A 13,499-nucleotide genomic window follows, 5' to 3' on the forward strand; every position below is an offset into this window, starting at 1 on the left:
GTGAATAGAATGGGAAAGAACTCTCTTAACTGGTACAATGGCACGCACCTACTGCAATGCACTTCATTGCTTCACAGAGTGTAGATGTAGTTATAGATGAAGCTTCTTTCAAATGACTGTGACTATTGTACCTTTGTATTCCTCCTGTGCTGCTTCCCCAACAGTTCGTCTTGTACTCTTTATCACAAGTTAGTAGTTTGAAGATACTTCAATGTTTGTGCAATTTCCACAAAAAAAATCTGTTTTTTTACACTGTTCCATGTTTTCCTCTGTGATGCTCCCTTCTCTCCTTGTTACATGTTACTTATGTCAATTATGTTCTTGATTAAAATTTTAGTAATTGCAGGTGTGCTTTATCAGTCACACATTGCTTTGGGGTCTTCATATCTTAACTGAGTGCAGCGTAAAATGGCTGCTCCCTCCCCAGTGTGTGTGTGTGTGTGTGTGTGTGTGTGTGTGTGTGTGTGTGTGTGTGTAAATTTGAGCCTACAAAAATATCTAGTTAACCAATTTTTTGTACAGATTATATGAAAATTTTTGCTCTTTTTTTTATTCACATACTCTTCATTTCTGTTCAGCCCAATGAGGCAGGTAAATCTGATGCAAAAGACACCGGTGAGGAGCGCAAGTCAAAACGTGTTCGTACCAGGACACAACCTTACCAGGCTCCATTACCAGAACTGCAGTACATTTCCAAACTAAAGACATTGATGAAGTCACCAGATGACAGACTCATTGTCTTTTACAAGTAAGTGTACAGTTGTATCAGAATGAATGTTTTGATGGTGCATGATAGAAAGTGAAAGGTATTCTTTTCTTTTACCTCTAGGAATGAGTTTTTAGCTGTACGAAATACAGAAGGAGGTTTTTTTGTGTGCCAAACTCTCCAAAACATTTATAGAAGCAGTCCTCGTATTCGTATACGTTGGTTGTCAGAACAAGAGCCAAAGGAAAAAGACTCCAATGTGTACATTCCTGACTTCTATGATGCTACAGGTAAACACTTAATGTCCTTTTTATAATTTCAGATCTGTGTAAGGACTTTCTCCTTATTAACATTTTTAAAATTCATGAAATGTATTTCAGATTTTGACTGTATACTTACTAATTTGGATTTGAAGAAAGTGGACAAAAATAAATACGAGCTTCCCAATGGAGAGAGGTCACGTACTGAAAACATATTGACACGTGCACTACAATTTGAGAAGGGAGTGGAGAAGCCTTCTGTGACTGAAGAACATCCTGATGGTCTTGATTTATCATTATATAAAGATGAAGCTCAGTTAAAGAAAAAGAGGAATTCGAAGAAGCGAGTGTCAAAGAAAAGAACTTCTGCTGGGACTGAAGGAGGACCAAGCACATCAGCTGCTGATGCTGAGAGTGGTGAACCTCCAGCTAAGACAGCTCGTAAGTCAAAACCCACCAAGAAAACTGGGAAAGCAAAACCTCCTTCAAAGGAAAAACCTAAGGCTAAGGACAAGGAGGGATCAAAGAAACCAGAGCGTGATAATGCACGTGAGAAGCGAAATAGTGCTAAAAAGAAAACTGAGAAAAGTGAATCGAGCAACAAATCTAAAAAGAGCTCATCTACAGCTACAAAAGTGACTACAGAAAAAAAGAACATCAAAACTACACCAACTAAAAAAACAGATTCAGCTGAAACCTCTATTCCAACAAGGTCTGCAAAAACCAGAAGTAAGTTTGGTATTGTGAATACCTGAATTTTTTAATGAACATTGGCAGTTTTTCATTGCACTGACTATATGTTTTTAGGTGTTAAAGCTGGAGCTGCCCCTTCAAAGACTTCACCCATTACTAGGACAAAGGAGCGTGAACGCAGGGGGGTTAATGCTAAGGAGAGAAAGAAACCAGGCAAGAAGGCCTAAGACAGTGAGTGAGTGATGTATCGTTATCAAATTAACAACTCTTAAGGGTGGATATATGTGGCAGGGAGAAACATATCTTTCTGTCTAAGTGTTTTTATCAGCCCACAACTATATGGACCTGTTGATAGTAACAAGTGAATATTTTATACCTGACATAAAGTGTTTTATTGCACCCAACAAATCTTTTACTTTTTAATGGAGTCTATTACTTTTGTTCTAAATCAGATATTATAATGATTTATGGCTGTTGTAATGGTTATTGGCAGAAAGAGAACTGGATGGACATGGAACAGGGTACAAGATGATTTGGAAGTCTTGTAAAATGCAAATTTGATTGTGGTACTTTGTACCGTTAAGTTGGGATAGAATGTGTATCACATGATGTGTTCTGCATCCCAGATTATTGTGATGTTTCTTATTGGATCTGAAAAGTGAATTGCTGCTGTTGGCATCTTGTAGATAAATATCTCCAAGGAGAAGGTGGGATCATTAATCATCTGCACAGTGTTTTATCTTATTGCTGTTTCATGGCATATTTGTAGAAAAGAAAAAGATGATATGAATGGACAGTTGTTGAGATTTGCTTTAACTCTTCAGTGAAATTTATGTTACTAGAGTTTACATAGAAATGTCGTTTCTGTAAAACATTTTTCTAGTGTAGTAGCAGCTGTTTCTATATATTTTTCCCAACTGCTCCAAAAAATACCTTACCATTTCCCAATGACCGCTAAAATTAAGAATTTATTGTGACTGTACTTTCACTGCATATATTTATTCCACGGTGCAACAACTTGTTGCCACATGCTAGCTCTGACACAGAGTTGCTCTCTGTTTCCTCAGCCAATGCTGAGTTTGAATTGCATGTTGTTGAATTTTAAGTGTGTGTGTGTGTGTGTGTGTGTGTGTGTGTGTGTGTGCGCGCGCACGCGCGTGATTTTTCTGGGAGGGGGGTTGTGTATTGCGCATGTGCATGCGTCCCCCTCCCCTCCCCCCAATTTGCCCATACTCCCTCCTTACCCAAATATATAAATATAAATATAAATATAAATATATGTGTGGTTTTGTGTGTGTGTGTGTGTGTGTGTGTGTGTGTGTGTGTGTGTGTGTGTGTGTGTGTGTGTTTTGGACTTTTTAATTATAAGCAGCTTAAAAATTAGTGAAGACAAGAGAGTGACTTGAAACAAAGCAAAAGCAACTTCACTGATGACGTTGAAAATATTTGCATATGTGTGTATACAGAAATATATGTCTGTGTATGTTTGAGCTCATGTGTTCTTGCCGTGTGTAGATCTATGTGAGGCCCATTTAAATGAAAATAAAGTATATATCAATTTTAGTGAAGTGTAACATTGTAATCAAAACTTGTTTTTAATAGACCACTTGCTTAGTAGTAAGCAGACTTTGTTGTTTATTTCTTTCACACTGAAATTTGTTAAGAACTGAAAGAAATGTAAAATGAAAAACAGGAAAGTATGCCATTAGCTAGTTAAATCACCAAGAGTATTGTCTGTGTTTCTATGTGGTAGATTATAGTTATTATTCTATTATTACTACATAATGATTTTATGTTGTGATTAGTAGTGCACATTAATCTGAGTGTATGAATGTTATAATTGGAAGCTGTAGAGGACGAATTCCAGATACAGCATTTATGGCAAAAAAATCTTTGTTCAGTGTTTGCGTGTGTGTTAACTATTGTGTTACCTGCAAATTCTGTGGGTAAGAAAGTAGCATTTCTGCTAAGTATTTTTGGGGGTATTTAAGTACATGCATGTTTAGTCCAAGCTTCACCATAAGAAACTGCTTGACAGCATAATGGTATAACTTGTAATCGTTCTGGCTACTATTTTAGTCTTTTCAGTTTTTAACATTTTACATCTCAGGCTGCCCCAGCAATTTGCAATCACGAATCAGATTATCAGCGTGTCTATAGCATAATTTTGGAGATTTTAGAGTTATCTCATGGTTAATTATGTATATGGAAGCTGTATGTTTTCATCAATAAATAGTGTAGTTAATTTTTAAGTTATTCATTGTTCATTTACATTACACTTCACTTCCTCTTCATGTCATTCATGTACAGCTGTACACTCTTCAGATTATGTACAAACATAAATCATGAAATCTCAGAGTAAAAGTAAAACACATGTAAACTATAGTAAAGATAGATAATACGGTATTATTTGTAATTTGTACCAAATGTTAACTTTTGGAAGTACATACGTGTGTGTGTGTGTGTGTGTGTGTGTGTGTGTGTCCCCCTTTCATTCATGATTGAATGTACAGTGTTAGATCCAGGACAAAACGTAATGCAAACAGTGAAAACTATCCAAACTATAAATAAATTTTCTTGTAAATTTTATATTTTGGTAATCTGGAGGACTACTTGCCTTTCATTAATGGCCCCTGTAATAGAGAGCCATTCAAATGAGTCTTTAGACTGTGGACGAGACGACAATTACAATGTCGACGTTTACCAACTTCTCAAGCTTTTTCACATTTTTCTTTCCCCCCCAGTCTTGGTGGACTTGACTATGGTTTCTAAAAGTTTGATTCTCCAGCTTCTATTGCTATATGCTTTGCCCTGGCAAATATTTTCAACAATGGTGACCAATTATCTGTCTTTAAAGTAGTTTAATTCAACATATTGTCATATATGTATATAATTGTTGTGATCCATGTTATCAGAAGCAGACGTTTGTAAAAAAAATAATTGATTCATTTAATGATAATGGTGTGTGTTGAGATCTGTTCATCTTCACAAAGAGATAATTGATGTATTAGTTAAATCTAACAATTCATGGGTATTTATATTAGACTTCTGCAACATATAGCACATTGTACTTCAGTAGCTCCACCAGAAAAAAAAAATAAATAAATGGCTAACAGTGACCTGATGCCTGCAGTCATTATGGATGATACTGGGCTTCTTTTGTTGTATTGTGTGTCATTTGTTGCTTTCTAACTTCAGGTTGGAAAGTGTAACTATACTTCGATGTACTTTACTGTCTGTTGTTCTTCCTATGGTGGTTGTAGTCTGTCATATGGGACAGTGGATTTATTGGTGTATGTAGAACAGTGCCATGGTACACATTTTACTTTGCTGGGTGTTTGTTTTAATGAGATGCGCTTTTGGTGTGCTAACAGTGGCATACCTTAATTAACTAAATGTGTGTAATTTTAATGATAGAGTAATTCTTCAATTGCAGACAGATTTCTTCCCCTTTCCATCCTGGGGTGGGTGGTCATGGGTCAAATGTGGCACATCCCAAAATTTGTTTCATCATATATACATAATTAAAGAGATGCTGTGTGAATTGGGAGTGAATAGCTTTCTGCCAGATATTCTGTTTTTTTTTTTTTTTTTTTTTTTCCTTTTTTCTTTCCACATTGACCATTGGTCTTGATCTTGATAGTTGGAGAACTGTGTGTGTGTGTGTGTGTGTGTGTGTGTGTGTGTGTGTGTGTGTGTTTGCTTGCTTGCACATTATATGTAGTAATTGTACAGTAGATGGACTGTTAGTTGATATGTGACACTTGCAGCCATATTGTTCTTATTTTTAATTTGTAAAGTCCACAAATGTGGAAACCCATGAGGATCAACAGTGCAACTTTTTATTGTATTGTATTGTATTGTATTGTCTTGTCTTTGGGAACACAATCTCATTGTACGAATGCTACAAAGTTCAGTAAACTTGAGCAGCACAAACTGCAAATGAAGTTAGACTAATGCCTATTTATTTGGTTTAAAAAGAACGCACCAAACCAATTAGATGGAAGAGACTTAAAGGTTTGAGCAGTTACTTGGGGCTCAGCAAACATTCTGCTTTGAAGGAAATGGTGAGCTGATCTGAAGCAAATCGGTTCAGCTGAATTTTTCATCTCTAGCACTATAACTGATTAATGGGCATATTTGAAGCATGATATCAATGTCTTGGTGACATGTATGATGTGTAGTGAAAATCATGTCTGCTGGATATGTTGAATGGGGCTCGTAAAAGTGGGAAAAGGTAAAGATGGTGTTCCCTGTTAAATAAAACTAAAAGGGGAAAAAATCTTAAAGCTTCACTTAAAACTCCTTGCCTGCATATGTTTTTCTTTTGGATATTATTGTCACCATCTGGATCTCTGCAGGTGATAGTGAGCTTTCATAAACTGTTGTGGTCCTGTACAGTGAACATTAGATGTTTCATATAACATAGTGCCCCTGCTTGTTGTATTGAGCTCATCAAGACACATGACAGTGTGTGGAATTAATTTTTAAATTTAAAGCATTTGTAGAATTTTCTGCATAGGAAAGTTGTATCTTATCGGTTGACATTGTGCATGTGTTTAGTTCACAGTGTATGTTATTGATTTTTAAGAATTTGTGACTGAAATAAGCCAACAGCTTTTTCTTCTATGGTAGTGTATAACAGCCTTTGTGTGCAAAATAAAAAATTATATATATATATAAATATATATAAATATATAAATATGAATATATGTATGTTAGCATTGTAGACAGCTGAAATCGTGTCATGCTGTTTCGTCGTATATTGCTAATTATAATGGCTTCAGTACCATGTGTAATTTGAAAAGCTGGAATCTGTGGAGGAATAATAAAAAAAATTGTGTCTGAAACATGCAAATGAGATGAATAAAAGTGAAGCACCAAATAAATTTCTTCTTCTGCATCTGATGTATGTACAAATTGTACTGAGGTTTTGCGGAACAGTATTTGATCAATGGCCTTGTCATGGCGGCTTGCCATACGAGCTTGAAAGTTACCAGATTCACGGTGTAGTTTGCATTTCAAAAATTAGATACTTTCTATTTTTATATTCTTACTTCATCATATTATCTCCTGTCTGTTGCTTCTAGGCACTGGTTTTTTACTGCTGCTCATGTACCGAGAGTGGTTCTGAGATATTAGGTCAAATTTATCCTGTGTGAGCAATGAACACCATGATATTTACTGTCAAGATAAGATATACTGTTCATATATTATTTGTTTCAGTTGTGGGGCTGGATTTATGGAAATAATTTCCATATTTTTTTGTTTAGACGTTTGTGGAACCAGATGAAATGTACACAGATATTAATCTTCATTGATATAACCAATATAATAATGAGTGCCAGTAGTTAAATGTGAAATTAACTTTCTGTATTTCCTAAAAACAGTATTTTACTTGTCAGTGGTGGGTGTGGGAGTGGAAAATTTTTGTTCATATTTGAATTTTTCATACAGTATGTGAAGAAGATAGTTTGTGCCAAGCAAATAAAATGTCGTTCCTAGTTGAAATGAGTGTCATAACTTAAATAATTGTATTCAGTTGGTAACTGCAGTGGGTAAGACCTTCGGAATAATTGATATCTAGGAGTGAAAGCAGATAGAAGAACTGCACATGGTTTGTAAAAATGCTACTAGAGATCATCATGAAGTTATGAAAGTAGAAACTGGAAAATGATGTATCATGTATGTGAAGCATGGGATTAATTGATCAAATATTTTAGGGAAATGCCACATATGAGCAAATGTTAACTTGACCCTTCAACTGTATTTGCACTACTCACTGACAGGAAATTCCGAATGCACAGTCATACTTTTTTATTTCATCTGTAAATGTGTGCTTATATCCATGAGTTGCTTCATTTTTATTCATCGAGGCTTAGCTCTGTCCATAATGTTTTGTTCATTGCAAGGAAGAATCTCAGAATATGGTCTAGTGCCAAGATTTGCTAGCACCTTGATGGTGATGATCTTGTAGCTTCATTTTGGTGCAATCGGAAAATGTTAAATGTTTATATGTATAGTTCTTAAATATTGAACTTCCTCCTCTGCTTTCTTTTGTTTTCATTGTACAGGTTGTTGGCGTGTATTTAAAATTTAAATTGGCTGGATGAACCAGATATAGAAATTTTTAGTGAATAGTATTTCTGACTGAAAATACAGAGAATGCAAAATTATTTTGGATATAAAATGTAAATTGCATGTATGGAGACTTATTGGCTTTATTACTGAATACAACTTAATTTTTTTCTTTTTCTTGGACGCTGCCAAGGCAGAAATTGTTGTTTAGTATGTCCATTATTATGGTTGGAAAACACGATACCAAAGCAAAAATGTCTGTTTATCTTCAGCGTTAAAACTTGTGGCTTTGTTGTGTCATTAGGTTTCATGTATAAGATGTTACCAACTTGGTGTAAAGTATCTGCAGTTAGTGGAAAAACATTTCATTGCATTTTCATGTTAGGATATTGAATCCTCTCATTATAAAATGGCATCTGTCAGACTTTCATTTTTTCCATTTGGTGTCAGTTTATGTGAAATATATGTGTGAAACATATTAGCTGAGTGTAAGCATGCAAGGTAAAAATTCCAATATTTAAGCAAAATGATACATGTATGACTTTTGGAACAAATTACCTTTTTTTTCAATAAAATTATAAATGGAATTGATATTTTTTTGTGTGTCTAGTTTCCCAACTCTCTCTCTCTCTCTCTCTCTCTCTCTCTCTCTCTCTCTCTCTCTCTCCCTCCCTCCCCCCCTTACAGATTTTCTTAAAAGTAAAAATGCAGCCCACTACTTAACAATTGATAAATGGCTGAAGTGTGTGTTAATTTTTGTTAGGTGTATGAAGGATAGGTAAAAAGTATCTACAAGCATGTATGTAGGTGGTAGGGTGAATCTTGCTTTGGGCTATATATGTGACTGTGTGGTGAGACCATTGCATGTTGTAGATTTCGGTCCTAATTATTTTTATGGTTTTTGTTAACTTGGAAGTAAGGGTAACATCCTACATGTTTTCTTGAGAGTTGTGGTGCTGGTATTAATGGTGTGTCAAATTGAATATGTTAAAGCATGCCTTGTCAAAATAAAAACACTGAAATTACTTTCTTACAATAAGATCTTCTTTAAAGTGCTATGTTAAGTTTGTTGCACCATTATTGCCATGCCAACAGATGCAGATTTCCTCATTGGAACAACAGGTGAATTTATTTGGTGTTGAATCAATGTGAATTTGATGGCTGTATCGTTCAAATTTTCTGTTGACACCTAGATGTCATATTTAACCTGAAACTTGCTGCTTAAAGGCAGTGTGTAAGTGAGCGACCGACAGAGATCAGTAATACTATCAAATGCATTTACTTTGTTCCACAGAGTCAGAATGGTTTTAAGTAGGCGAATTTTGTTTCAGGTTTGTTATGTAGTGTATTTTAGCATTTCACACAACTGCGTGCTGTATACTATCTAGGGAAGGGGGTCAGGGGGAAAGACTTTCTGGAAGTGTCAACATTTTGAGGTTGTCAGAATCTTTTTTGAAATATTGTGATTGTTGTAGTAGTTAATCTGGTCACTGCAGTGGTCTAAAAGGTAGAAACATTTCTACATATCTAGTAGTATTGTGTTGGAAAATTATAAACAGATATGACTGTAAACAATTGTGGTAACTATTTGAATGGAATGGTTTTGGTTTTATGCTTAAACAAAGTTCGTGCCCTAGTGCAGGATAGAGGGGGGGGGGGGGGGGGGGGGGGAGTTACTGGTCAGCCTGCAATTCAGTCTGGGACACAGAGTTGGTGTCCCAATGATCTGACTGACAACTCCCTTGATTATGAAACTCCGAAGTTTTTCCATGGATTGTGGTTGCATGCTGTTTCCCTTTATCTGTAGTTGGTCCATCAATCCACCCTTACCTTACAGGCATCGGACAATCTTACGGGATGGTGTGCACCTCTGGAGTGCCTTTGGACAACCATGTTCACATCCCTAGTCTTCTCCAAATACTCTGTAGGTAGAGATGTTCTTGGCTTTTACACAGACTACCTCCTTGTTTGGCAGCAGCAATGTTTTACTGAAAGCTAACCATCACTGCCCTTCCTATTATGGCTAGAAGCAACATGTTACTTTGCTCCGCCCTGACGGCTCTTGTGAGTGGGGACCGCTGTTCCAGAAATTTCACGTTTCCCATTCCTCTGTAACCTGAATGAATCCGCTGACACTGCTGTTCTCAGGAGCACAAGTATCAAGCTTGCTGCCTAGGCTAAGACAAACCTGTTAGTCACCACCACCACCACCACCACCACCACCTCCTACACCTACCATGACACCTCACAACAGCATCTAGACAGTATATGACATTACCAGTTAATTCTCTGAACTGAAACCTCAAGCCTCGGACAGCTGCCCAGAGTATCAGCAGGTTTGCAGACCTAGATGGTTACTGTTTACCTCCGGTAACCTAAATGCTACCACTTTTGCCTGCTCTCGGCATTGCTTCTCTGGTTCCCTATCTCGGAGTATCCTTGTTGGCTTCAGCCTTAAGCTTAACAACGCATAAGTCAATAAGTCACCTTTGGGAATGATTGGTTGATAATCACTTGGCAACGAACTTGCAGTCTGGCTATATAATATGCAGATACATGTCTTTTAAAAGAAAAAATACTGCAATTACATCCACTTCCTTATAATCACAACTTCTATAAAGTGTTATGGTATGTTTGTTGCACTGTTATTGCCATCTCAGCAGCAGCAGATTTTCTCACTTGATCAGCAATTACATTTATTTGGCACTAAATCACTGTGAATTTGATGACTGTACTATTCAGATTTTCTGTTGATGATGCCTAGAAGTTACAGTTGAATCACCTTAGCTCTAAAAATGGCGTTACATACATTATATTTTAGTTCTCTTTACATTTTGCACTTTGTGGAGTTCATTTTTCACTTCTTCTACATATTCGTCTAAACATAAATATAAAATATGTTTCATTTTTTCAGTGCACTTGCATACACATAGGAACACAATTTAAATCAGTTGGTTAAAATATTTTTTCACATATTATATATCAAATTTTGTCTTACCTTTTCACTTTAATGTACATACACACAATAATAATAATAATAATAATAATAATAATAATATCATCATCGTGTCACTTGTACACTCCCATACTCACTGAAAACCATGATTACAGTAATAAACCTGTAAAAGAAATCGTATCCTTACAAAGTTTTTGTTAAGTTTTCCCTATGTGACTCAAAATACTAATTTCTTAAATACTTTGGGAGTATTGCAATGCCTTTTATTATCTTCTGTATCTGTGTGGAACTGATGTGGATGACAAGGCTCTTTTCTTATTGTGTTCAAAGCTAATGGGGCATACATCATGCTCATTATTTCGTCTGCTTTAATGGAGGGGCCCTAAAGCACATGCTGCCACAACAATCATTGCCCATGCCTTGCCACGTATACTTACAACAATCTGTAAAACATTTGCAATATCTGCACAACCAAACATGTAAACATAATGGTAAGTATTACAGCTCCTATGTAAGGCCAGAATGAATAAAGATTCCAAGGCATTTCAGAAATTATGCTGCCCTTGGAAAGTTGTTTTCTCCTCTATTTCTGCTGTGTTAAGACCTGCTACCTTAAGATATTCTAAACGTCGTATTAAATACTCCAGCAGCGTGTCCAGCTTTGGTTCAGAAATGTTCCTCCGTTCCTTGTTTATCATATAGCAGCCAATATTCATATTTAAAGCTGGAACTCTCTCTTCACTGGTCACATTAATTCTTATTATTTGTTCATATTGTCTGAAACTTTTTGTTCCTGTTCTTTATATTTGCCATAAAATGCCAGGTTACCTTTACCTCCGATCAGTACTTCTGTCGGCTTTGTCTTCATTACACACAATAGTCAACCCTTCCTTTGGAGCTATGAGTTACTGTTGGTCCTGGCTTAATGGAGTCAAAATCATTTTGTTTCCAAACTTTAAACAATCCTTGGGAATTTCCCTTACTGCTTGCAACGTCCTAGTTTCACAAGTTTCGGGATCGTACATGGACTTCAAAACTAACTTTTGCTTCCAAATTTTGTGAACATGAGCTGTCTCTTTACACAGCAGTTGTTTCTGGTTTTGCATAGTGCCACATAGATTGGCCAACTAACAAATAATCTTTCTCTGGTTATGTGTACATGACTCAATTTTGGAAGGTAGGGGTAATACTCTGTACAAATCAAGCAGCTCATTGGCTACAAATGGGACATTCAGTGCATTACTTCATATATTGCCTGACATGAATGTGTCAGCATGGAAACTTCTTGTCCTTAATGTCATCCTGAATTAAATGTGGATATTTAACTGTTGGCTCTGGATTAATTATATGAGGTTCCAGTATTCCTTTATCTACATTTACTATGGCAGAAATTAACATGCCATATTCCCTTTGTAGGTTTATATTGATGCAAACTGTATTAACTATTCATTAACTATAGTGATCGCAGCCAAGTGATATCTATTGAGATCGGTGCTATGTGCATGTTCATTATGTTTCTAAGAAGCTTTCCCATATTTCTGACAATCCGTTGTTACGTGCAAGGCTAGCTACTGTGTTAGGGGAAACTCGTCAAAGTTGTTTTGGCTACTGTTACTTGATCTTTGGTCAACTTAAGCAGTTGCATCGGTTCATTTTCAGTTAAGTCAGTCTTTGATTTGAAATAGGAGTTACAGGCATTGCATCCTGTTCATCTAATATCTCAAACAGTTTTTTATTAATTTCCCACACCAAATTTGACACCTAATTTCACAGCTGTACACTCTTGATAACTTATTTCCAAATTTGTTGAATTTTAGTAGACTATATCCTATCGATGAATGTGCCACTCTCTCCGTCTCATTGGCTTTTCACAGAAGTTCTCTCAGATTAATGTAACTGACAATTTTTCATGCCACGCTGTAAATCTGTACTTTGCCAATACTATCCTATAATAAACCCAGTGATGAAAGAAACTTCTCTATATTAAAGTCTTGGTTTAGTACAAGGGTGTACACTGCTGCAATAAATCTCACCAGGTGCAATACCCCCATCAGTTTCCTCATCTGAAATTCAAGAAATAGTGCTATCTTAGTAGAACTTCTTAGCTTATGGGCATGCACTGTTAAAAATTTTTCCCTTTAAATGAATGACAATGTTTGGTCCCCTTGGCCTTAGGCCACACAACTGTTTCTGGAGCTTACAACTACCACCCCTTCTAAAGCTTTCATTGTATAATAGAACTAATAGAACTTGATCACCTGTTTTAAAGTATTTTGGATACTGGTCTCTGTCATAGTACTCCTTATTCTTCTCTTCATACCATTTATAATAATCCCTGACACACTGGTACATTGGTCTCATTTTGTCTCCTAATTCAAATGCATAAGAGATTGAACTCTATTGATATAGTGCCTCAGGAATTCAATTATAATTCTTTCCAATGCTGCATCTGACTGGGGATGGTGACGGGATATTCCTTATAATATACCTGGTATGTTACATTTTCTACTGAAACACAACTTGTGGTGCTATAGGGTATATTATTGTACACAAATACCATGAATTGAGCCACGAATCCCAATCTGATTGAGCTCTATTGATATAGTATCTCAGGAATTCCATCATAGTTCGGTGTGATTTTTCCAATGCTGCATCTGACTGGAGGTGGTAACAGGAGGTCTGTACCCTATCAGTCCTCAACAAGTTGCCAACTATGTGTAGTGTCAATCAAAAAATTGCTGCCATTGTCACTCAGTGTTACCGAGAGTATCCCAGATCTCAAAATTGTTCTTTCCACGATGACACG

The 13,499-nt window shown here is 36.2% G+C and overlaps 1 protein-coding gene across 1 annotated transcript in view; it reads left to right on the top strand.

The window, feature by feature from the left end:
* Positions 1–8,328, top strand: part of LOC126185171 (homeotic protein female sterile-like) — a 78,104-nt gene extending 69,776 nt beyond the window's left edge. Inside the window, exons 4-7 of the mRNA XM_049928014.1 lie at positions 579–748; positions 830–996; positions 1,087–1,695; positions 1,774–8,328. Of these exons, the coding sequence (XP_049783971.1) occupies positions 579–748; positions 830–996; positions 1,087–1,695; positions 1,774–1,886 (1,059 nt within the window). The 3' untranslated portion in view covers positions 1,887–8,328. The remainder of the gene's footprint in view (positions 1–578; positions 749–829; positions 997–1,086; positions 1,696–1,773) is intronic.
* The last annotated feature ends 5,171 nt before the right edge of the window (positions 8,329–13,499 follow it).

The sequence above is a fragment of the Schistocerca cancellata genome, chromosome 4 (assembly GCF_023864275.1).
Source record: "Schistocerca cancellata isolate TAMUIC-IGC-003103 chromosome 4, iqSchCanc2.1, whole genome shotgun sequence".
In the NCBI taxonomy this organism is placed as follows: domain Eukaryota; kingdom Metazoa; phylum Arthropoda; class Insecta; order Orthoptera; family Acrididae; genus Schistocerca; species Schistocerca cancellata.